This window comes from Myiozetetes cayanensis, unplaced genomic scaffold (genome assembly GCF_022539395.1).
Source record: "Myiozetetes cayanensis isolate MyiCay16 unplaced genomic scaffold, myiCay2020 scf4, whole genome shotgun sequence".
In the NCBI taxonomy this organism is placed as follows: domain Eukaryota; kingdom Metazoa; phylum Chordata; class Aves; order Passeriformes; family Tyrannidae; genus Myiozetetes; species Myiozetetes cayanensis.
In genome coordinates this window covers 39,289,237-39,315,996 of record NW_026087631.1, presented here as the reverse complement: position 1 = coordinate 39,315,996, position 26,760 = coordinate 39,289,237, and the positions used below count along the sequence as shown (strand labels likewise).

The window sequence follows — 26,760 nt, the reverse complement described above, 5'->3', positions numbered from 1 at the left end:
TCTCTGTAAAGAATTTCTTCCTAAAGAAGAGCAACCACCACGGAGAAAGCAGATAGACACAGCCATCCCAGTCATTCACTTGCCAGTTTTACAACTCCTAGGAATTCACAGGCAAGATAGCTGGATGCAAGGACGCATCTTTTAAGGCATCTTGATCTTGTGGATAGATGGTTCTGGAGTTTCTTTTGCTAAGAGTTGGACTTGCAACTATCCATGTTCCCTGGTGTAAGGTTTTGCATAGCATATCCTCACAAGTTTTTATTTTAAGGAACATGTTTTGGAACACATCAGCACAACAACTTTTTCCTCTCAAAATAGTAATCTGTTAATGACTTTCAAAAACAAGCCAAGCATGTTCGATTGACACATAAAGCTAAGGATGCATTTTATAGTCCTTTTAGAAGCACTTGAGAAAAGATTTCAAAAGCAAGGTTAATATGCCAAAAGGATTATATTTACCTTAATGATGTACTATAAGAAAGTATGCAGCAAAACAACTCTCCCTGTGTGTGGCTATTCTGTTTCCCAGGACTGAGTCACTGAGCAATCCCCATTAATATTACCCTCCATGTTTAAAGTAATTTATTTATCCCCAAGTCCATGTTAAATATTTATATTTGCTGAGGACATCTTCATAGATTAAATCCATTCTTTACCAATGTTTAGCTAAGAGATGAACTAGTACAGGCCTGTACATTATTATTTGCATAACTTTAGCCGAATAGAGTTCATTGCAGAAGCCTCTCTTCTTCTGAAGGCCTGTTTTACATCATCAAGAGAATGTGCATGTAATAATTTTAAATTGCTTTAGTAATCCAAAATAACTAGCTCTGATTTCATTATATTACTCTAATACAATGAATACAGTTTCTTATAACCTTGTAAAAACATAGCTAAAAGAATATATATTTTAGCTAGCATATGACAAGAATACATAATTTTAAACTAAATGCCAGGTCTAACTGATGCAACTAGACTAGTACCTTGGGAGGAATGATGGTTTTTGAGTGTTTCTGTCTACTTGCTGTGCGATGCTTTGGGTTTGATGTACAGCTGTGCTCCCAGTCCCACGCACAAGGAGATGGCAGTGCAGTAGTTTGCTCCCTGAAAAACAAAGTTTCATTTAAGTCACAACCACATTAGGGTGACTATGAAGCCTGGAATACTGAAGTCCTAGAGAAAAAGAGGATATAAAATATACTTCCCTGATTAGTTTGGCATGCTTTAGCTTCCCTGGCAATCAAGTGGAAACAGTGCTTGGAAAACAGAGATACTCAGCAACAGTTACACTTGCAGCAAGACTGCAAACCTCAGTTCAGACTGTCCCTCAGCAGGCATCCATGCGAGCCTGCATGCAATGCAATGCAAAGCAACCCAGCCTAATAGGGTAGGGACAGGAAGCTGCTTACAGTCACTTTGTTGCACAGGTCCTCTCCACAAGCCATCAGGCTTTTTGTTTTACTTTAGGTTTAGTCTGATTGCTTAGCTTGCACAAGACTGTACAAAGTGAAGCTGGTAACAGCATTTTATCTAGAGCAAAACCTCAGTAACAATCGCCTACATGCACTCCAGTGACACTAGTTGGTAACAACTTCAGTTGCCAAATGATAGGAAAGAAACAATTCCCTATGTCATTTTTCTATCCTTCCCTTGATCAACAGGTTTTAGCTACCCCTCTTGGGCACAAGTAGCATGTTAGCTTCCATTCAGCATCCCTATCACAGGGATCCGCTCTTCCTCTCCTTGACCCCCTGTGCTAGTCCTTGATTATCCTGTGTAGGAGAACACAAAATGAATGGTTTAACTAACATGAAGGAGGAACTTTTGACAGAAATAGAAACAGAAGCCAGTGATTAGGGTTTGTTGGTGGCTTTTTTTTTTAAAGAAAACCAACCTAGAAGTTGACAATTTTCATTCCTCTCTCTCAAAGAACATTTTTCCAAAATGTTACATCTTCAAAGAAGGATATAACCAGACTTCCCTAGGAAAGTATATTAGCCATAGTTTTAATAGGTTTGGTTGTTTGGTTGTTTTGGATTTTTTCCTCCCTTTAATGTACAGATATTTTTTCATTCTGGTTAATACTCCACTAGCCATTTTTAGATAGCAGGAGAGCCATAAGAAAGAGACACTGAAAGAGTTCTGCGAAACTTCCCTGTCTCCAAGTCTACCACCAAGTGTTGATGTGTCTTGTGGCATCCATCTTTTCCTGAGAACAAATGTAAGGAGGTCACAGGTTCAAAAAAGCAAACTTAAAACTTCTAAGATTTCTTAAAAGGTACATTTGGTCTCTGATTAACTTTTTAAAAACTGCAACAATGAAAGTACATGCCAGACATCACACTGTGAAAGTAAAAGGTAATTTTCCCTTTTCTCCTTACTCTTTCAGCATAAAAGCATCTTTCTAAAAGTAAACTACTGTTTTAAATGAAGGCATGATTTCAGAAGTCACAGAACAAAAAGAAGCTTAATATGAGTTTATGTGATGACCAAAGAACAGCACGGGCTATGCTGTGCATTATGAACAAACATCAGCTTTATTTATCAGGCTTTATTTATCAGGTTCTGCACAAAATATTATTCTGGAGCCTGCACAAAAGTCACACAAGCAAGCTAAATCAACTATCAATGCTGTCGTAATTTCCTGTCTGTGTGAAGATGCCAAAAGTTATAAAAATCAAACTTACCTTTGTAACATCTTTGAAAATAAAATATAAATTAATATCTCAGCAAAATAACGTATTTGCCTTTCCTGCTTTCTTTTCCACCTGAGTCTGAGTTTTTAAGCAGAATTTTTACAACTTTCAAGCAATGGCTCTGGAGCTAGCATCAAATTGTAATGCTACTTTTTATTTTAGAATATGATTAAGAAAAATAGAGAGTGTTTAATTGTGCACCTGAATTTGTGCAATGAGGAGTTGAGAGATGAGCATTCTCTACCCTATATTGAGTATTAGATTTTGGAAAGTGTATCATTATGTTACATATTTTTCCCTATAAACACACACACACACTTTTAAAGCATCTTTTTTTATATGAATGTGATAGAGTACCTCTAGAAGATGAGTGATAAGCTGATAATAGCAAAAAGAGTTATTAATCTGCTTATTCCAGTTGTATAAAATAAGCAGCCTGGAGCTACAAAAAGAAAAACGCTTTTTTCATCATCCTGGTTTACTTTGCCACAATTGCTGGTTACCAAACTTTAGTTCCCTGAAAGTTTTACTGAAAACATAAAAGGGATCCCTATTACAGTCCAATGACAACAGCTCTTCTGCTTTTCTGAAACTGTTGGGATGGCAAATCCAAACATAATCCAAATACATCTTAACCAGCCTGAAATTCCAAGTGTGTACAACGACTGCATTAACTAAACCTCTCCCTGAAAGTAGGGATATGTCCGATTAAGAATGTTGGAAATAAAAATAAATTTTAACATGGAAGTGTTTTTTGTACTTTGATACTGACTAACACTCAGTAGTAGATCAAAGCCAAGCAGTCACAATTACAAAAGAAAAAATAATGGACATTACAGTGAACAAGTTTAATTTTTACAGGGCTTGGTTCAAGCTGTGACTCTGGACAAAAGAACCCTCTTGAAAACTAAGAGGAATTTTTCAAGATAATGTCACTACTTTTCAATACAGCTTCTCAAAATATCATGAGCAATCATGTACTATTTTATCAACATGTAAAAAGTGGCTGCATAATTCAAAGATATTGACATGGAACAATCAAAGGAAGTTACAGTCTAGGACACTCCACTGTCCTGTGTCCAAACACACTCTACACCCTTTAAATGGGTAGGTATTTAACAAAAAGTCCTAGAAGCATTCATTAACACTAACCCTGAAATTTGGGACCAACTTGCAAAATACTTGTGCTGATAAAAGTCAGAAAACCATTTGCATCAATATATTTTCTAGAGTAGTTTTTGTGATTTTGGTGATAGATCTGAAAAAAATCCCTATGAAAATCATACAGTACACAGCAGTTTAGCTGTTTTCACTATTGCTCCACCATTAAAGAAAGCACTTTTGTGGAAAAATTACAGGATAAATTTGAATGCAGTTACAGCCAGTCACAGTTATACACCCAAGTTTTATTTTAAAGTCTTGCTTACACAGAACTATTCCAAAACAGTAGAAATATACTAATTGGCCTTGAACAAATGCCTCTCACATTTTGTACTCCTCTGCAGTGTCTGAAACAAGGTGACAGCATTCTACTGTATTATAAAAATACAAGAGATTAGAAAGATTGTGAAGACACCCTTCCATCAAGTTCTACTCATACAGGGGCAGGCGGGAGAGAAGGACAATCCCTTTTTTCACACAATGTAAGTTTTTGGCGGAAACGGTTATGAACAGGAAGATTTTTCCAAAGCCTAGCACTCCAGTTGCGTGGTACAAAGAGAAGCCCTCCAGATTGTTTTTAACAAAATCAGAAAAAAAACATCTTGTAGGGAAACAGTATTCCTAAGCATGATGAACTCCTGCTTCTTAGCAGAGAAGTTGCACACAGAGAAAAAAGGGTTTTTCTTCTCCCATTTTAGAAACTGCACGTTCTCTGATGGAAAAAAGTTAAAACACATATTTTTAAATGGAGGAGGGGGAACACACACATAAACACATGAAGTAAAGTGCAAGTAATAAATACAAAATAACCATTTAATTTTTGTTCGGATGAGTATACACATGTTTATACTTTCTATTCTTTAGCAAACTCCTGATTTAGAAATAACACCTCCTACTTATTCTACTAGCTAAGGACAGGTAGTACACTGAAATCTCTAATGACATCTTTTAACCACAATTGCTGAAGGTATAGAACTTTGAAGGTACAAAAAAGGATTACCTGTTTTATGAATAACTCTTCTCTTTCTGATTACAAGTTTTAAAAATGCGTGATTCAAGGTGACGAGGTTTTCCCATAGTTACGCACTGATCGCTTTTGAACACTTACCCTGGATGTTGCCACAGATTTGCATGTCTACCCTCAGGAAGTAGCTCCCTCTTGTTAAGGGGAGTAATACCTATTGCTGCTTCTAAAATGGTTATGTATTTCTTGTACCGCATCCTGCCCTTCTCATGGGTTCCACCACGCTAAGTTATCATCCAAATGCAGATGCTGCAAATGAAGTCATGTCTCTTCACTTATTTGAATTGCTGCTTCTTAAAACGTGCTGCAAATTTGAAGCATAAACATAATGCTTTTCCCCCTCTCCCAAGCTTGGAGAGCTTGCAAGAGAGAGAGAGAAACTAAAGAAAAACTCGTACCAGATTCCGTGAAACGTCATTGTTACGTAATTCGATCTTTGAATAAGACACTAATGAAAATGATTGAAGAGACAATCACAGTTCTAAGCCTGGTCGGATAATGCACACTCTCCAATTGACTAATCCTTTGCTAAATCTCTGCTGTCTATAATCTTTCAACTGCTAATGGAGCACTAGGTAACTTCTCTGTCAAATCCATCCAGGGAATAAAGGAAATCTGTAGAGAAAACTTGAGACCATTTTAGACAGTGTCAGACAAAAATAGCTTTTGCCTTAACTTTTCTCACCAAAAGAGCTCCGTACATTGGAAGCGTCACGAGGGATTTATCTCATATTCTCAGAAAAGGCATGGAGAAACTCTTCCTTATGTGGCTTGTACAGAATTAAGAAAGCTAGAGAATCACATTATGATGCCAGAAGCCACTTCCCATGTCAAAATTGTTCTAGCAATGAGGTAAGTAACTGTGTGTGCCAAAGACCTCAGGTATGAACTACAAAGGTGGAGACAGATGTACATGTTGAAAGAAGTATCAGTGACATATCAGAAACACTATAGTACTGTCAAATTGCAATATTCAGAGACGTGCTTGATTGCAAAACTAAGGAAATGTTGTTGTAATGCTTCTTAGATAGTAAGAAATGAATATTTATATATATATACCTACACATATAAATATTATGCACTTACGCAGTAATATAAAAATGTAGAAAGAGCAGATGTCACAGGAAGACTGAAGCCTTGAGCCGCAATTCTCTCTGTAAACTGTGCATTTGAGTTATTCTAGTATTATTAGCCATGCCTGCATTTCTGTCGGGGTGACTTCATATTACATGCTACTTATTTAGAAGCTAAGATGAAAGCTGCTAATTTTTATTCCTTTACTGTAAAATATTCAGCTCTTAGCAACAAGATTTGTATAACTATTTCCAGATCCTACGTTACTTAAAATCCTGCATTACCCATATTTGGTGTTTAATATTCACTCACATTTGGAGGTTATATTAACACATGCACACACTGAAGTCTCTCAAGTCACTGCTAAATAGTAACCCATGGGGCTGATCTCAGAAGAGCAAAATAAAATCAAGCATCTTTTGGATTCAAGGAGTACCATTACAACTATTAGAATTAAAAAATTCGTTTTCACCTACTAATTGCATGCTGATAAGAAGTATGTAGTCTGAAATTTTGTGATGCGTTAAGAGAAATAATATATTAAAACCACAGGAATTAAATTAAGCAAAGAATTATCTCTCCAGGTCAAAAAAAAAAAATCACTTAACGACAACTTTAAACATCTGTATGCAAAGCATTAAGAAGCTTAGGAAAGGAGAGTTCTACTAGAACCCTGCAAGCACAGCAAACGTCATTAAGACTGCATACATCCTGATTTCTGATAGCTTTGGCAGCTCTATCGTAAGGGCAGTACTGACAAGGAAAAGACAAGACAAGAAGTGAGCAGTTTTTGACAATTCCAGTTTTTAAGAACCCTCTGACTGTAGCAGTCCATGACAATATTCTATTTTACTTAAAAGCAGAAATGTTTAAAGCAGAGATGTTTAAAAGCAGTCTCCCCTCAAACCTGAGTTTGTTAGCAACTTCAGTATTACCAGACTTTCTCCTATGAAGTTTTGGTACTTTTTTCTGTCCATCCTCTCCCCTTAACACTTTTTAAACTATAAACTTTCCCCTTACAGATCTAAGAAACAGTTCTTACAAAAACTTCCCCAAAGTACTTTTCAAAGCTAGTCCTGTGCAAAGTCTAAAAAGCTTTTATTGCAGTTCTGGTCCATCTTTTGTCTCTTTGGGCAAAGGCAATTAATTCTGACTAGAAAAGGAGCCCCATGACTGGTCTTGTACACAGAGAAGCCAAGCACACCTAATAAGCACAAGTTACTCCCAAGTACTGCTTTCGGTTAAATGGTGCATGAAATCTTCAGGTATCGAGAGGGAGTAAGACTGACTCACAGTTTACCAACTTCCTTCAACTTTATTTGGAAACAGAAATTCACAGCTGCTACTACATGCATTGTTAGTGAAGGATGGCTTTTGCAGAGCGAACAAAAGGTCTAAAACATACATTCACACATTGTTTCCTGTTGGGGAGTTATCATCCACTCCTCCTTTTCTGTCTTTGTATTTTTCAAGGAAGAACAGAAACCAAGTTTGGGTGGTTTTTTTTTTTTTTGAAGGAAAATGGTTTTCCTAACTGGGAACACATAAGTGATGGCTTGGAAACTACAATATATTTCTGGGAATGGGGAAAGAATGACAGAGCTTTTTTCTCCACTAAAGAAACATTTATGAGATCAAAGTGAAAGCTTCCTTTTGCTCTAATCCTCAACAGAGTGAAAACAGTGAGACTCCCTTAATTAGATATAGAACATCATGTAGACTGATGACAGAAGTATGATCACATCTTCAGTCTCTTCAGACCCAACCACAAAAGAGACAACCACTGCACAACACAGCCACAAATTACCTTACGTCTTGGGAAAGTAACGAAATCCTGTTCTTTCTTGTCTCTCAACAAAAATCTGTGAAACAGCTACAGATGAAAGGATTCTCTTATGAAGAGAGCAAAGAAACAAGGGTCTCTTACTACATGCTGTTGCTCAGTTGACAAGAACAACTATGACAGATAATTTTTAAACTTCCAGAACATACATCTGTTTTGTTTGGGCCACATAGCTAAGAAATAGCTTGAAATACAACCAGTGTGCATGTAAAGCTTCATCTGTTGGAAAAATCTTGAAGTAAAGGAGCATTGAAGATCAGACTGGGAGTGTTGGGGGCAGGAGTAGTTTCATGGAAAGAGAAGAGAAGGACCTGAAAACTTCTTTCACACAGCATCATGGATTGCAGTTGGTTTTAGCTTCTCCTTAGAGATCGCCCATTCCCTGAGCAGTCCATATGTTCCTGGAGATTCTCAGAATCAGCTTATACAGAGTTGTGCTAAGGAGGCTAGAGACACCAGTAGTCAAATCTACTCGCTATAAAGCAGAGATGATGAAACAGATGTTCAATAGAGAGTGCAAGCCAGACTACAGACAGCCTTGTTTTTAGGACTGACTTGCAGGAGTTTTTAAATGGGTTTTCTCTAATGTCTAAAAAACAACCAAAATCTAATGAGGCAAAGCAAATAACAAATAGCTTCAACCAAAATGTGAACTTTGGTTTTGATGAAGCTACACATTGTCGAGGAAAGGCTCAGTTTATCAATACAACGCTGATGTTTCAAAAATAGTTTTGTGTGAGAGACTGATGACAACACACACAATGCTTTTGGGAGAGGTATCATTGAGCTAGTCTTAGGAAAAAGCCACAGTGGTCCAAAATATCTGAACTCATGCCTAGTTCAATGAAAACGTGTATAAACCACACTCCAGATAACTGTACACCTTTAAGAAATAAAAAGAAATTTCTCAAAAGCAGTTCTGGATTGCTGGTATTAAACAAAGGCAGAGACAAAAGCTTGAAAAGGGAGCAGGCACTGGAAAAAATCAGAACAAAAGGGCTTTATATTTTGCCTTGCACACTTCTTATTGCCCTACCATTGTATCGTGCAGTATTTTTGTCTGTCATTTTTACGTTATTCATGTGAAAAGAGAGCACTAATGAGTTTCATTTTCTTCCTAGATTAGCAACTATGGTTATCTGAGGTTCCAACACTCAGATGCACAATGACAATGCTGACCTAAATTCATGAAGACTTGGGTAGCTCATGTTTCCTAAAAACAAAGCCTGCAGCTGATGAATACACACCAGGGCAGATGCTGTACCAGATATCAGACCAGAGCTCCCACAGCTCACTCTGCTAGTACTAAGTTTGGATCATAAACATCCTAAATACATTCACAACTGCAAGGGCCATCTTATACTGAACAGAAAGGAACTGACACAGTCTGCATTCTCATTTGAGAGAGAATATTACAATATTCCCTAGCAACATGCACTTTCAAAAAGCTCTGAAAGAAAACCCCAGTAACAAAACAACTCAAACCCAACACAAACATTAATAGTTTAAGTTATTAAATTACCTGAGTGTACTTTGCTGCTGCATGTAGCTGTTTAATTACTATACTGCAGTCAGTACCTGTTTAAATTATGTAGTATTTAGGCAAAAAATAACCTCAGCCCTCTATTACTGAATGCTGGCTTTGTCTGGTAAAAAATCCAAACAAACAACAAATCAAAACTAAACCAAACCAAAACCAACCAAACAAAAAAAGAAAACAACCCCCATAACTGCAGCAGGTTCTAAATCATAATTTACATACTCGGGGAAAAAAATTACTTTCTGAAGTGGGACCAGGATAACCCTAGTAGTGGTAAAAGACCATAAAGAGCAACGGAAGGCTTCAAAGTCTCTAGGGACCATCACACTTTTAAAGGGAGCAGACATAAGGATCCAACACAGTGCTGCTGCTCTCTCTGAGGAAGAGAGTAAGTTCAGATAATTGAGAAAAGAGCCCCCGGCTCTATTTTGACAAAAGCATTTAGGAGAGAAAGCTGTAGAAATTAAACCGAAGTTTAAACCCCAATGAACTTAGAGCACTTGGTCACAGGACTACTGAAACAGAACCTTCGACTCTGAAAGATGACATGAACTGGTGCGTGTATGCCAGCGTGGCCATGCAAAACTGGTCATACCCACATAGATGCTTCAATCTTTGTAGGTAACACACCATTTGCAAACATTATTCATATGGTGAGACCCATATATCAGAAGACAAAATTATTCCCTATGTACTTATTGCCACAAATATTTGTTTTACAAATAGATTGTGTCATTTTTGAAAAGCCTTCCAAAGTTCACAGAAATTTGCGATCAAGATCCACAGGTTTTATGCAACTGATGTCCAAGATCAATCACCAGCTTTAATAAATTCATTTTTTTCCCAGCAATGAGTATTTTCATACCTGTTTGAAAATAAACCTGACTTAAAAATCTCAAACTTCAACAGTTTGTAGCTGTTCAAACATGTCAGTGCTTTGTTTCCCCATTCATTAGAATGACCAGTTCCAGGATTACTACAATAGGACGAAACTGACACAGCCATGGTATAACAAAAGTTACACTGTCCTCGAGCACATATATACTGCTATTTCAACAATTAAAAGGGAACAGTCTTGTAACAAGAGACTTCCTCTACCCTACAAAGAAGTTCTGTTGACAGACAGGTTGGTAACTGTTAAAACACACACACAAACACTATCACTTATATTTGCTCTAAATTAAATGCAGCTCTGAATTAGTCCAGAAATATTAGGCTATTCCCTAGTTGAGGATTACTATGATCCAGGAACTTTCTGATGCTTTTAAGCATCTAGGCTTTAAAAAGGTATGACACATCCCATTTTGTGAACCATGCTACTGCCTAAACATTGTTTTAATCACTAAGAAAGATTTCCTGGTTGTCCTTAGAAGACACTGAACCAGGAAAAGGGGGATTAAGCAATCAAAAAAGTATCAGACATTTAATTACTTTGATGCATCGTTCTGAAGAGCTCTGTTGAGATTATAGTTCATGAAAAGCATTGGGATCACCCTAACCCCACTGCATAATTCCTAATGCTCAACTTTAGTCTCACAAAACCCCAGTGTAGTGCCACTGAGCACCTCAGCAGTTACTGACTCATACAGGGCAATAGCAGAACACAATTAGACAGTTTCTCCAGTCCACAGTGATATCCCTTTGCAAAGGGAAAAGGAGTCGCTACCACTACTTAAATACAACGTTTAGGGCTTAAGATGATGTTTGCATGTAACAAAGAGTCCAGTAGCAATTATAACAGTAAACTCACCTAAAAGTCAAATACATGCAGAAAGCTTCCTCAGAAGCCTGATGAGAGCCATCATAACCCTCATAATAACGTTATACTATGTATAAATCCTACTGACCGTGTCTAATTGGCACACACATTCCTACTACATGCAAAACATTTAAAAGTCTCTTCAAGCAGCCTAATAATCTATCAATGAGTATTAATTCACACAAGGAAACTTCCTATGCCTTCCAGTACCTGATTCTTGCTATGTCAGGACCTCACGGATCCTGACAAGGATCACTGTTTGGAAGAGCTTACAGGTAGATCCTTAGACCATGAATGCTTCATAAATGAAAGAAGCAGTTTTATCAATCATAGCACACGATGGTTTCTTTTTTATTTTCTCTGAACTATAGCTGAATCACAGTTCTAAACCTTTAAACTAAAACTTTGCTGAACAAAAGAAAAGGTAAGTAATTTTGTTGCAAACAATGTAACCTTGATAATTACATGCAAAGGTCAAAACAAAACAGACCTTTGCAGACTCTGCTGGAGCATAGCTGCAGGGCCAAGAGCTTTAGAGTATCATCCTAGCTGTGGGATATGACACCACTTTATAAATCGAAGCTATGGAGCAGATAATTCAGAGATTCTGTCTAAATTCTACCAACAATATCGGAGGTAACAAAGTTTTCTGATTTGTTATACGACTTTTACACAAGTATGTTCAGACAGCATGTACTTTCTCATGATGGAAAAAATATGCAGAGGAAACAGGTTCCAAGTAGGGGGAAAGTAAGGGCTGAGTAAGTAAGGGCAAGCGCATGCCAGTGGTAGATCGACCTTGGCACTCCAGCATGCAAATCTAATGTACCTGGGCTCCAGCACTGCAAACACGGCCGATGCCAAGGCACTTTAACAGAGCAGTCAAGCATTTGGCTCCTGGAACTGCCTGTTCCTTTGTTTCGCAGTTCTCTGCTAACTTGAAACTTCCCCTGACCCAGTTAGCCAAAGCCCAAGGCACGGCTGGAATCCACTCGGGATGTGCCAACTTAAAAGATTTCAGGAATTCTCTGTGCAACAAAGGCAGCCCAAGCCCCCGACAGCGGGGGCGTGCGCTGGCCGGGGGATCCGCCTCCCCCTCCTATCCCCGGGGGAAAAACCCGAGTAAACAAACACCCCGACTCGCCGGTGACATCTCTCCCACTTTCCACGTAGTATCGCACTCTCCCGGAAAGTACTTAACACGGAAAAAGTCACCGAGAGCCGCTTAATCCCGTTAGGGAAAAGCCGATCCCCGGCCCAAGCCCGGCTGTTCGCGCCGCCCAGGTGCGCGGCGGGAGCGGCGCCGGACCGGGAGAGCCCCCTCGGGGTGGTGGGGGCAGCCCCCGCCTCAGCTCCCGCGGAAAAAGGCATCAAAGCACGCCCGAGGAGTTCAGGCGAGGGGGAGATACAAGCCAAAGCACACAAAGAAGCGAGAGGGAGAAGCCGCACGGCCCGTGCCCGCAGCGCGGCCGCCGGGGCGGGGAGCGGAAGCAGCGGCGGCGGGGGCAAGGGTAGCCGAGGGGCACCGCACCTGCCTGGGCGGAGGGGAGCGGGGCGGTGCACGGGACCGGGACGGGGATATCCCGCGGGGATACTCACCTGCTCGCGGAGGGCGTCCGGCAGCGGGAGCAGAGGTCCCAGAGGCGACCCGGCGCTGGGACCGCGGCTCACCCTGCCCTCCGCCCTGCTCCGCCGCTCCGGAGCGGGCAGCGACGGGGGCGCCAAGGCCGAGTGCGGGGCCGGAGCCGGGTGTGGGTATGGGGCCGGGGCCGGGGCCGCTGTGGCCGCTCCCGCCGAGTCGAGCGATTTCCTGCGGGGCGCGGGCGGCGCGGCCACGCCGGGGCGGGCTCCCGCCGCAGGTGCCGGGCTCGCTCCCAGGTGGGGACGGGAGGGCAGGGATGGGGACAGCGAGGCACGGCAGGGGAGGAGCAGGGGCAGCCGGACGGGGCGGGAAGCGCACCCGCTCCTTGGGCGGGGCCCCACCTGCGGCCGCCGCCACCCAGTGCCGGGGAACCTTCGCCCGGCTGTCCGCGGCCCACGCCCGCACGCCCCGACACCCGCGGCGGCGGCGGGGGAACAGGAAATACCGGTCGCAGCCCGGTGCTCCGCGCCGCTGAGTCACCGCGGCCAGCCTGCCCCGCCCCCCGGCTTTTCCCTGCCCGTCACGTCTCTCCGGAGGGGACCCTGGCCGTGCCCCCCGGCTTTGGTGTCCGGCTCTGCCCGAAGAGCCCCTCGGACGGGCCCGGGGCACAGAGCCAACCTGCGGGCGGGCCCGGCCGAGCCCGTCGCCGCTGCCGCCGGTGAGGTGCACTGTCACCCAGCCTAGAGCCTGGGTGTGTTTTCCGTTTACATCAGTGTTTTGTTTGGAACTTGGGATCACTGCCCATCTGAACCTTTCTAACGGGAAGACCTCTGAGACAGCCTTTAATGCCACGGCGCAGTGTTCCACACTGCCTCTCACTCTGCTTCTCCCTGCCCTTAATCAGAGAAGAGCTGCAGTCGCTTAAATGGTGTATTCGAGAGAGCTCTCTGTTCACATCATCACTTTCAGCTGAAACACCCAAGCCTAGCAGAAGGCAGAGCAGCTCCATTTCCAGGCCGGAACACCTCGTGTCACTACAGAAGTTCTACCAATATGTTCCCGAAATCATAACATACCAGAAGGGAACTGCACTTCAGGCTGGCATTCCACAGGTATCAGCTTTCCAGCATCACTGCTGTCCTGCAGCTGAGATGAAAAAGGCAAGACCAAACAGCCCTGGCAGGATTCTTTGGAGTCGTATTTCTTCTGCATTGTAAAGCACTAAAGTCGCCAGGAATTCCTTATCTGCTCTCTTATCTGGCAGACAGTTAACCCCCTTGCAAACCCCTCTAAAATTAAACAGTGCAATCCCCGGCATCAGGCCTGTGAAACAGAACCTACTTACAAGTTTTCTGGTTTGTTGTTAGTTGTGGGTGAGAAAGGGCAGATGATTTTTCAACAGATGCTAAATATTCTGGATTCCCATAGCATTTCTAATTCAGATAAATTTCTTCCTAATAGGTGTAGTTAATGCAGTTTACCTCATACAGAAAGTTAGATAAAGAAAGCAAACAGTATTCTTCATGCAGTTTCTGGACTTTGGAAGGAGTCACTGAAAGAGCCTGTTTTATTGACAGCAACTGTGAAACTGCATTCAGACATTGTATGAAAAAAGCCTGCTTGCAGATATAGTTAATAATTAACATGTATGTGCATACTGCAGTCTTCGACTCTCTCAGACTAAAAGCCTGAAACAGTGAAAATCACCTAGGGGGGAGAGGGGCCAGAAGACGACTAATTCAGGGCTAATTCATTAACTTGATGTTTTCAGTCAGCGATAGGCTTAGAGATGAGTACGTAATACAATATTGCATTCAGTCAGAATCTAGGCACAAGGAGTGGAAATTTAGTCTTACTTCCAGGTATGTGTCAGATCACTTGGTTTACACTGTGCTGGGTGTCTTGTTTCCTTAATGAATGTTTAAAAACTTCATCTGTTAGTTCTCCAAATGCCTTCCTTTTTCTGAAGCTACTTTCGTAACAGCGGATGTTTGGTTAATGGTTCTAAAATGCTTGTTAGGAGTAAGATTATTGACACATTTAATGTATTACTGATTTTTTTTTTTTTTTAGTAGAACAGTAGAGAACACTCATGGCTAGCAGAAGAGCCTACCTCTGGAAAGTAACAATGCTTACAAAATTACTCGTTGTAATTACTGGTCACTTCACATAATTACCATGACACAAACAATTTATAAATCAACTCAGCAAACTGGAGAGTGCAGCAACATTATATGGTTTGTTTTAAACTCTATTGTTTCCTTTCCTAAACTTGTCTGTCTTTCCTTAACCTGAACACAAAAAAAAGTTTATAATTAATAACTGTGTAAAAAATTCTAATTGTTCATAGCTCTGTTTATTCCACCCCCCAGCAAAGCAGTCTCCATTGACCACCTCCCTCAGTAGAGGTCATGAATCTTGTCTTTGTTCTATGACTGCCAACAGTACAATTTACATACAATATGGGATAGAGATGGATGTAACTCCAAACAATTTTTTCTCATCTTTAAGGAGGAATTAAAAAAAACCAAAACCATAACACAAACAACAAAAAACCCAACAAAAAGCAAGTCAATAGCAAAAATAGACTGGAATGTTTGATTGGTTACAATTATAAATAGTGGTGTGGAGTAAATTTAAAACACCATTCCCTAAGGGGCCAGGACGTGAAGCAGCTTGCCCCTAGTCTCTCCTTGCCCTGCCAATGACATCAGCCGTTGGGCAAAGTTAATCTCTTCCTGATAGCCTTTGCTTCTGCCCCTCCCATGCTTCCTTTTCTATTTTGAATGCTCTTCCAGGTATTTTGACAAGCCTCCACCTTCCTTCCCAGGACTCCCACACATTACAGAACTGGTTAGCACAATCACAGAGTTCAACCATTAACGAGAAGATAAAAGTAATCAAACACAAATCTCCCTGAAACCCCCCTTTCTCTTATTCTGCTACCTCCTCTTCAGTATAGGTCTTTTTCCCATTTTTTGAGACTGCCAAAAGACATTGGGAATTTTAAGGAAATAAGAGGGAATGATTTTATCACAAATAACAGTCTTCCAGGGAAGAGGCAACATTTTCTTACAAGCTACCGGAAGTGGAAAGGAATTGACAAACACCAGACAAACATTTAGGCACATCAACTCCTGGCAATCAAATGTGTAATTTCTCAACCAATTGCTGTAACCTTGCTACATGAATGAATTGAGACTTCCGAAGAATTCCTCGGCACAGAGGAAGCAATGAATTTTAGCAAGTCTGGACATGCTAGGTCTTGCAGACACTACGCCAAAAGCAAAAAAAACCAATAATCAGATTAGCTCTTGCTGGAAACTCTCATCTAGCTACGAGAACCACAACACACCATAGTTTCTGTGCTAAGCTTGTGCATCCAGTAAAGCTACAGATGCCAACACTCATCTTTCCAGAGCAGTCTGTATGCTCTTGACTGATGATGGAGCAACTATCCTGTGGGAAAAAGTAATGCCCATAACACAATGGTTCCTATTGATACTGTCTGTCCATAGTCTGTATGAAAAGATTTTCCTTCAGCTACTTCTTTTGGGAAAGGTGAGACAAGAAACTATTGACATGATGTCAGGTGGGGAACCATACAACAATTTTCTTATTCTAGTAAGTTACAGACGTAAAAAATACTATGGAAGCATTATTTGTCTTGAGGCAATAGGCAAGGTCTGACATTAGGATCAGAGATCATTCTGTGCCTCCGATGTCCAAGTGTGACAGTTCATGGGAGTCCTTGTCCTTACTTACAATTTGATGCGAGTATTAAAGCAAAAAGTGAGTCACGTCCTATGATTCATTTTGTACACCGAGATAAAACTCATTCTAACTCGCTGACGCTATTTATCTTCACCAGTTAAGATTAAATCCATTTGTTACCCAGATACCTAACACCAGGAAATTATTTGCATAAATAGCAGTAGCATTATAGATGAAGGGCAAGGCATGTCAACTATGAAACCTGAAGCGCTCCTACAGAATCCACCCTGACTGGCCAAATTTGCACAGAACCTTTCCACTGTTCTAAGAAGGAATTCAAAACAATATGCATGTCTGTGGTCTTTAGCCTTATCGTTATATCCTCAAATTACACCTTTACATAATGAATTAAGGATTCTACATGCAACTTTATTTCGGTAAAAACGTTTGCAAAAGATGTAAGGAAATGGAGAATGAACCTCCAAATATAAATCAGAGGTGTGTTGGTGATGATGTTGCATGCAAATTACTTAAGAAAATAATTTTTGGAAAAGTCAATTGGAAAAAATAATTACACGAGCTAATTAAATGTGAGCAGGCAAAGGAATAACCAGGAGGAGGTATCCTCAATTCAAATATCAACTCATTAACATCTACACATATGTGTTTAAATGGCTATCTGAACTAACAGGAGATTTAGCTAAGTACTATAAAAGTAAATACATCAAACTCCTCATATTTCCATATTTTCCATATTCTAAATTCAGAACTGCAAAAAATCTTCTGTTTCTACCTTCCCTTTTTTTTTTTTTTTTTAAAGAACATCTTTTACTCTTCTACTCTTTAGAGCTGGGAGTCATTGTATTTACCTCATCCAGTAGAGCTGAAATTTATTTTGAAAAACATGCAAACAGCATGCACAATTAACCAAGAACTGCTTCCAGTGAAATTGTACTCTATTTAGTGGTGAGTAATAGCAGGAAACAATGTTTATACTCTAAAGGCAAATACTGGGCGACAATACTTTATAGCTATTTTCAGTGACAAAATCAATCCTACCTGTCAAAGCTAGCCAGAGAATCATTCCAAACTAAGCACAGCATCAGAGGAACCAAAAGAAAATAGTTTGTACTGAACATCTTCTCATACAATTTACAAGAATATGGTGCAATTGTTTCCTTGTGCATTAGTCAACACTTTGTCCTTTCCATTTTACAGGCAATTAAAACACATAATGGTAATAATATAATAGTGCAAATGTTGAACTGTTCTTGCAGTTTATGATTTCTTTTGAATGTTTTTGTTTTAAGATCTGGAGTATATGAATTATTTCCTTCACATTTTAACAGCCTGATGAAGACAGCTTTATCAGCCTAAGTACCATTCTAAGAAGTTTCTGCCTCAGCACAGTGCCAAAGGAAGCCTTGTATCATGGTGATAGAAAGATAACCTAAGACCACTTACTAAAGAAATGCAGCAGAACAAAATTAGCTCAAAATTTTTGCTACCATGATCTTAAATAAAAAAAACTAGTATGTATTTTTGCTCTTTGAAGAACAAAAAGGTAGAGAAACAGAAATGCAGAGTAACAGAATGAAACATTTGCAGATATATTGCTGCCCAGCTTAAATATCACAGACTAGCCTTTCCAGTTCCATAAGATGCTTACAGCCACATGGACCTCTAAGTAATTTAAAGGTTAGCTCAAAACAAAAAAAATCCTAATATGAAACAAAGTAGAATTTAGAATTTGGAGAAAATAGCAAGTTTTGCAATATTAAGAGAAAAAAATGTCAGTACATGTATTATGACATGTTCAACTTTACTGTGATGTGTTACTTGACATAGCCACGTTTTAATGCAATGCATTCACAGTACCACAACTTACGCCAATACAACTTACAGGCATTTCTTGGTTTTGCTGAATGTCTCACCAAAAGAAGCTTAGTGTTTGTGCGCTGGTTGGAAGTCACCAGGTGGGTCAGTCCGTATATCCAAAGAAGACTACAGGCAGCAAGAATTCATGACTTACTTCTGCAGAAAGCAAGCAAGGAATCAAGTGACAAGGAAGGGTGACCTTAACCACCTGCACTACGTGGACACAGATTCAAAAAGCAACACAGAAACCAAAAGAGTGAACACTAGAGGAAAAATATATTATTTTCATTTTTGTTGCACAAAATTTTGATGCCAAAAAGCCCAACAAAATTAAGCTCAGGTGATTCAGAAACCAAGAAAGGGCTTTGGTTGAGGTTAAAGTCTTTAAAATTCCATGAGGTAGAATGTCATCAAGTATCTTCTTTCCCAGAATATATTAAGCAGGATAAATCCAATTTAGTTTTTAATGCTGTTGAAAATTCTTTTGATAGTAGTTCATGAAGGGATACTCTGTCATGAGAATACACCCAATTCCGTCCAGTCCAGTCATAGCGCTTTGGCCCACTAGAAAAAACAAACAAACAAACAAAAACATCACACCCTGTGTAAATACAGATTATTCAAGAAGACCTGCTGGAAGCCTGTATTTACAATGTATGCCAGAGAGTGCCCAGGAAAAGGAACAGACAGTATTGGGAATGACTGGTGGACAGTTTGGGGAAGTGAAGCAGAAAAGGCCAGGTATGTCAGGAACTACTGAGCCATGAAACAGATATATCCGAAAGGTGACAAGATACATCAGTCACTCCCAGAGGAGATGAGCTCTTTCCCTTCTTGCTTTTGGCACTAATTTCTCCACAATTTCTTCCTTTAACCCCTTCTTTCCTCATTCATATGATTTTCTTGCACACAAATATCACAAAGGATATTATAATGCTAAATTAATGCCATTGATTAGTTTCTGCTCCAGACACATGCAGATATTCTAAGTACAGCAGAACAGAGATCACCATTTTCATTTTCTTTTTAGATGCAACAAAATAATTTATCAGCTGAAAGCAAATATACTGCCATGTGGGAGACTTGTACCTAAAATGCTGTTTTCTTCCATTGTATCCTATTGTTGCTGGCTTGATTTTTTAAGGCCTACATTAAGTATCAGTAGAGAAACTTGAACAGCTGCATTCCATTCGAGACCTTTCTATCCCCCCAGTTCTCCACATGTGAAATAGGAGAACGACTGAAAGGTACTCACTGCTGTTAAATCAACTAAACCAAGAAAATACGAATGAAAGGTTCATCTGAGATAAACCCTTCATCTTATACAGTAAAATGTCCTGGAACTCAGATAATCAACATACAAGGTCTGGCAGAAAACAGACTATCCCATATATATATATCTATACGAAAACAATCTGCAGGTTCTCTACAAACACAAATACTAATCTGAACCTTAGTATCCTGAATCACTCACAAGAGTTGAATGAAGAACTTTCCAACTACTAATCAAAGTATGAGAAGTTCATAAGCACAAGCACAAATTGAAATCACTTTCACTGAAATCTCCCTGGCTGCATCAGAACTGGTAACTATTTGGAATCAAGATTATGTGCTCCAGTTACTTTGCCATGTATTTCTCATTTCTTAGCCTTTGTGGTACAAGCACATGTTTATACTGTCCTGCACCTAGAGAATGACAGAATGGGATCCTGTCATCCATGAAACTCAGGCTAAGACAGACCATTTAATCAATAACAAAGAAATATGTACATTATCTGAACCGTTTTTAAATGTTATGCAGTAAATATCAGTGATACTGTTAGCATATGAAACCTCTCCATAGTTCTCTGAACCTCCAAAATGCTGTAGAAATGTGACTTTTAAATTTAAAATTAAGAATTTAAGCAAAGATCCTGTGAATCCTGTAAAGTGCCTACTAAGTTAAATACAGACTAAATGTATTTCTTATGTAAGTCTGAATATGCTTTTAAACAGTAAGAGAGAAGAATTAAAATATCACATTAAGGTGATACTTAAGTTTGAAAGATAAGTTTGAAAAGTCTTTTCAGCCAAAGGAGCTACATGAAATTACTGCAATCGCACTGCTGGCAGGTTGCACATATCCCCTCATGGCCATTATTTGTAATTGTCAAGTAAGTAAAGTTTTCACTTTGATGTATAGATGCGCAATACCAAGCAGAAGGTTAAAAATTTCCAAGAAAACATCTCTTACACAACTTAAGAATTTGTCTCCCTTGGGATAGGTTCTTAAAGACTCAAGATCAACATTTACTGTACTGTACAAATGCCCCAAAACCTTCCAAGCAAGTGATTACTGACAGCAACATTTGCTTCTTTCACTTCCCAGCATATTGCAGCTAGGAAGATGTCAGTCCAGATCATATAATATTTGCTGGAGTTGCACTTCAGAAGTTAGGAAGTAAGTGAACATATAGCATCATATTTCAGGAAATACCACTGTTTACCATAATGTCAGGTAATGGAGTACAAAATTTAATATTTGTAGATGAATAATTTTTCATCATGGTGAAAAATACCATTAGATACTTTTCAAGTAGGTCTCTTGTGTATTTTCATTCACTTCTGGAGCAACCAAAACAAACAAAGCCATACAAACACAATGAAAACTCCCCAAAAAACCCAACAAACAAAAAAAGGGAAAAATTTAACATTTTTTCACAAACTTCATACTCCATAAGTATGGAGCACATAAGTCTTAGCTCAGCTAGAGCTGGCTCCAAACAGACAGAAATTATCTGAATTTCAGTTTTCATAAATACTGAAACCTTCATGTTAGTGACACAAAAGTCTTATAAACGACTTCCTTCACCAGCAACACCAACTCCCTCAGTTCTTTTCCAGGGATAGTGGCAAAGAATAAAAACTTGGTGGGGGGACACAGCTACAACATTTTCTCCCTTATCTGGTTGCCCTCCATGCTGAAACCAATCAGAAAACCTGGAACAGATCAAAGCACAGCACTATAGAAGGCAGAGGAAACAGCTAGCTAAGGCTCCCTTGAAGTGCAGATGCTTGACAAAAACAAACAGTGTGAGCACAAACATATAAAGCAGGAAATCCCTCAAGCTTAAAAGGGAAGGAGCCACCCTTTTTAAATACAAAGAGAGGTTTAGATCATAACATCATCATCAGCCTTTTTCCAACAGAAGCTTTGTTTGTTCGGTTTTTTTTAATCATTGCTGTGTATTTTTTCTATAAGTAGGCTATATTCCTGTAGACAGTGGTTCAGGACTGGAACAGTCTATGAAAATTCTGTATTACACATTTCCTGTATTAATTTAGGTATGTCAGAGTACTGCAGTGCACCCCAGACCTCTATAGCAAATCACTATTGAACACCTAGATTATATCATGTTTTGAGAATATACAGAGCTAAAGGGTTACTCATGAAAAGGATATGACATGATCCATGCCACGCTATAAAACAGAGGAAGTACGTTTCCACCCATTCTGCAGACATTACACTCATAACTAGCACATAACTTACCTAGTGGGTGAGGACAGCCAAATCTGACGGTTTGGTGTTTGCTTATTAATTACATACGTTCCCATGTCACCACCTAATTTAACTGTTAGTACTCCACTCTTAAAAGACAAAGAAAAGTGAGAAATTAAACATTTGCATTCTGTTAATTTGAGAACAATAACTTCATCTGTAGTGGCAGAAATTTAACATATCTGTATCACATTCTCAACTATTTCCCAAACAGTAATAGCTTGAAAGAATGATCATTATGTATTCAAAACTTGTCTTAATAACTAGCACAACCTGCATATCTTTGAGTTTGATTTTAGTGCATTTGTACCATTCACAATGGCATTACTTAAATAACACTCCCGGGCTTTGACTTGGCATCTTGAAAGGACCACTAGTTTGTTTTGCAACAATTAAAACATCATCCAATAACAACTTTTTTCTATTAATGAATAATGCAGAATTGGTGTGGTTACAAGTCAGGAAGCTTTATGTGTCATTGCAGGACTTCTGAGCCACGTAATTTTATCTTACTTTTCTTAAGTAACTGTAACAGTTTCCCAGGGAATAATCACAATTTTTTCTCAGGAATTCTGATTCATACCTCAAAAATGTTCCAGTTCTAAACTCCATGAGGTCTTCTGGTTTTGTTTTAGTTATGCCACCTTTAGACCATTATCCTAGTGAGCATTTCTTTTCTCCTCCTTGCTCACATTTCTTACTGTCAACATGATTCACATTTCTCCTAACTGAGAAAAATATTTTCTGTTCCAACTTTAAAAGTAAAAAACAACACTACTTGGACTAGAGTTAATTTACAGATGATCTGAATTATGCTAATTAAAAAGGGAAACACTTCTACAGAATGGAGTGTGATGATTCAGATAATAGCTTAGTCATATTTAATTTGTCTCAAGTACTTCAGGCCCTGTAGCACGATAAAGCTTCTTTAAGGGAATCATACTTTTCATGGTCTAGTCAGAAGATACTGCAAGAGCTACAGTCACTGCTAGGGCTATCTGCTATGTATAAGTACTTACTATGGGGGAAAAAAATATTTTCATGTAAGAGTATCTACTGCCCACTACTCTGTAGCACAGGCAGCAGCTCAAAGCTTCCTTCTCCCACAAAGTAACTCAGTGTTACTGGTTTCTAACATCTCAAGGATCGCCAGCCAGGAAACAATACTCTCTGGATCTGAGAACATCAGGTTCCATGCTGCTTCTGTGCTTGTTAAGCGATCTATGGCTGTGATCAGCACAATAAAAATAAAAGGCTCTCCTGCTTAATACTGTCATCAGGTTGTCCTTCCAGTTTATTTGTTGGATATTGGTATACTGCAGAGAAGGACACGAACAAGCTACTCCTCTGGCTGTATTTAAACTTTTCCACATCTCAGTGGTCTCAGAGTTGTAGAGATACAGCACAATAAGACCAGGATAGGGGATTAAGCCTGAGTAGCAATATACAGGTTTCACTATTCTTCTATGTGTTCTTTAGTGCCATATTAAGTATTCAGCATGATATTATCTTTTATGCTACAGAAACACTATAGTAAATAGGTTTCCAAACAGTTAACAAAAATTTATATATTGACTACATTGTGTGTCAGCTGTTAGAGAGTACTGTTGCTCTATTGTTGCAAAGTAAACAAAGGTTAACTTCTACTGCTGTGTTGAAAACATTTCCCATACACCTTGCAATACTTCTGAAACACTAGAAAATACAATTTGAGTTTTTAAGAACTTAAATTGCAAGATAATTTTACCATATGTTAAGAAATATTGCTCTATGTGTTTTGTATTACTGGATGAATGTTTGCTAGTTCCTGGTAACAAGAATATTCTTCGAAATTTTTTTCCCCTAGACGCAAAGAAATCAAGTTCACCATAACGGACAGGCACAACAGACCTTTATCACGTTTGCCACCTTGTGGCTTCCTGTAGCAATAGTCTTGTTTGTTTGGAATTACAAACTGGGACCACTTAAACTCCTGCTCTTAACAGAAACAACAACACACTACTGATTGTCATCATCCAGTCTATACAACAAAGGACCACTGGTAAAAATTACCATGCAAAAATATTACCTTTTGAGCCTCACAATGAGTCAATGTCAAAAAAAATCCACGACACAGTGGATGGAGAAAAAAATTATTACATAAAATGACTCATCACCTTCATGTAATAAAGTGTCTATTAAAGGGGTAAAGTTTTCTTTTTGCTAATTTTTGTCCTAAGCTCTTTACATTATGCTAATAGGTGCTGATAACCTAAAATATACTGAAGAGTAAAGCTTAAACAACGCTTTTTTTACCAGAAAAGCAATTAGCTGTAACATTAGCTACATACTTAAAGCAACAAACAGTATTTGCTAAACAGAATGCTACTGACAACGTGTTATTTTATATCCTAGTTATCAAAATCAAAAAAGAACATTACGATGACAAAGTTACAAAGGAGCAAGTCCAAAATTCCAGTTTTGGTTTCCTATTTTGCATAGTGCAATCCAAACCATCTGCTTCAACAACCTTAAGCATAAAACTTTAACTGATAGGGCCAGTAGAAAGCCATCTCCTTGTGGTAAGACATAAAGAAGGAGCACTAGTTATGTGACCTCAAAAAATGTAGTGTGTTACAGACAGCAGTGTAGTGACTTCTCCAGGTCATGTTGAGGGCTGTAACACACAAACACAAAACACTTCCGGAACTGAACTTAAATAAAAACTAAAAAATTCCCTATACAAATAAAATGGACACTTCTAATCTGAGTCCATCATTCCTGTAAAAGAATTTGGGTGGCTGACTCACTGAAGGCTCCAGTTATCAGGACAGCAGCCACCCCACATGTCCTGTGACAGAAGCCTTCTCCCCATGTATGCTCTGGTCTCTCTTCTGCAACCACTTACTCCAACACTGGATTATCTTGTTGCTTCTCTCCACCACAGGCTGTCATCAGTAAAGCCAGGACAAACATATTCTATTTGGTCAACATAAATGCTGCTTCTCAGTATTCAGAGCAAACAAAGAAACTGCTCTAACAGTTACACATTATGCAAATGTACTATGCCATGTAGGCTTGTCCTAATATTTGCTAGAAGGGAGCTGATTGCTGTGTCAGATGTCTATGCCTGTTTAGAAAAATTTATAGACTACGGATAAATTAGAAACCAGTTTCCACCTCCTCCTGTGTTCATTTATTATTCCATATTATGCCTTTATCTATATATGAAATATTTTAAATCCTCAAATCATACAACAGTATGTGTTGCTTTTCACCAGAATTCTTGCCCCAGTCAGTATAAAGAGCTGTAAAAACTAATTGTATTTCAGGTGTCAGCACTAAGATGACTAATCTAAAATTCTCCTTATAAAAAAACCAAACAAACAAAAGGCCACAATTTACAACAATTACAGTGGCAATATAATGTTTAAAACATACCCCTAAAGAGACATCATAATCTTCTGGGGTAAAAGGCTTATCTGTCAGGTCCTCAAAGAAATCTGCTAGGGAGTCCAATGTTTCTTCAGCCAGTTTTTCGTAAGTGGTCTCATCTAAAGAGCTACAAATCACATAGAAGCCCATAATTAGAAGGAAAAGCATGGAAGACACCATTTTCCCTTTAATAAAAACATACCAAGACCATGACTTTGGATGAAACATGGACTTTGTGCACAGATTATTTAGTTTTGAACTGTACCAATAGAGACAAAACCATCTCCTGCTTAGAAATATGTCATTTGGCTCTAGAAAACTTGTTGAACCTATAAGCAGTTAATAAACATCGATATCACATGTCATGTTTACGTACAGCATTTGCCTTCTGAACTGGAATTATCAACGCAGCCTGGTAATTAGATGCTATTTAAAGTGTGCTTTATAAACTAATACATACAATTTAAGTCTTCTCCAGGGAGTGTCAAAACATCCCTGTAGCCATTACGTAAGGTTTACAGCACCTGTGAAACTGCTTCTGTCATCCTCTTTAGTGGAACAAAGTCTAGATCAGTTTAATTAACCAAGTGTAATTAAATCATGTAAGTTTTTCCATTTGTATTAGTGTCAACTTTTAAATGACTGTGTAGGTGGATATCTCTAACAACAGACAATCTGGTAAAATAATCTCAGCTCTTGCTAGTGGGTATGCCAATACAACAGGTATATGGACTGAGTATCTAATATGTATCAGTTGATAATACAGAATATCTTTTTTTTAAAAAAGGGTCTTGTGAGCCAGTTACTGAAACACATTCTATGCCACTTACATGAGAGGCACCACAAAAACACCTTTGGGCTCGGAGAACAGAAAGCCTTAGGATGAGGCAGTTTTCATCTACTGGTTCAAGATGCAGTTCAGGCACTTAATGGCAAGAGCCATTTCAGACACTCACATAATCCTTCACTGTGTCCCCAGCTGCGGCATCAGAAGGGGAGAAGCCTCTGACAGACGCTGTGTCACACTCTCTCAGCATCAGAAGAAATTTCATATCCCCTGACATACATGAAACTGTGCTAGACACCTATGTTTAGGTACATGAATTATTTCCTAAGTGACCTCTCAAATTCACACAAAATGCTTTTAGATAAAACTGCAGTTGTCCTTTAAATCACATCAGCATTAGTCTGGTAGTCTTAACATGTATATAAGTAATTTTAAAATACATAACTGACATTTTCATATGAGTATTTCAAAATAAATTTTACCTTGAGTCATTCAGAGTTCCTGCATTTCTCAAATTCATGAACTGAACAGTCCTGCTCTTCACATCTGAAGAATACTGTAATTGCTGTTGAAAGCAAGCAAAAGTAAAATCCAATTAGAAGTTAAAACATGAAGAATTACAAACTATGTACTTATCACATAAATTAAATAGATCCTTGAAGTCTTTTCCATCCTCAAATAAAATGTTCATATTCTATATCATAGAGCTAATATGGAAAGAATTATGCAGCTTTAGTCCTTGGGTGACCA

General features: G+C 39.0%; 2 protein-coding genes across 3 annotated transcripts in view; both read right to left on the bottom strand.

The window, feature by feature from the left end:
• TJP2 (tight junction protein 2) overlaps positions 1–12,965 on the bottom strand; it is a 61,511-nt gene extending 48,546 nt beyond the window's left edge. Inside the window, exon 1 of one of the 2 annotated variants that reach the window (XM_050329712.1) lies at positions 12,697–12,965. The gene's annotated coding sequence lies outside the window, so the exon portion shown is untranslated. Of the gene's footprint in view, positions 1–983; positions 1,105–12,696 lie in introns of those variants that run through there. The other variant, XM_050329711.1, reaches the window with a different exon arrangement.
• A 5,231-nt stretch (positions 12,966–18,196) lies between these two features.
• FXN (frataxin) overlaps positions 18,197–26,760 on the bottom strand; it is an 11,350-nt gene continuing 2,786 nt past the window's right edge. The window contains exons 2-5 of the mRNA XM_050329814.1: positions 26,493–26,575; positions 25,230–25,350; positions 21,801–21,898; positions 18,197–18,835 (exon numbers count right to left, since the gene is read on the bottom strand). Of these exons, the coding sequence (XP_050185771.1) occupies positions 18,682–18,835; positions 21,801–21,898; positions 25,230–25,350; positions 26,493–26,575 (456 nt within the window). The 3' untranslated portion in view covers positions 18,197–18,681. The remainder of the gene's footprint in view (positions 18,836–21,800; positions 21,899–25,229; positions 25,351–26,492; positions 26,576–26,760) is intronic.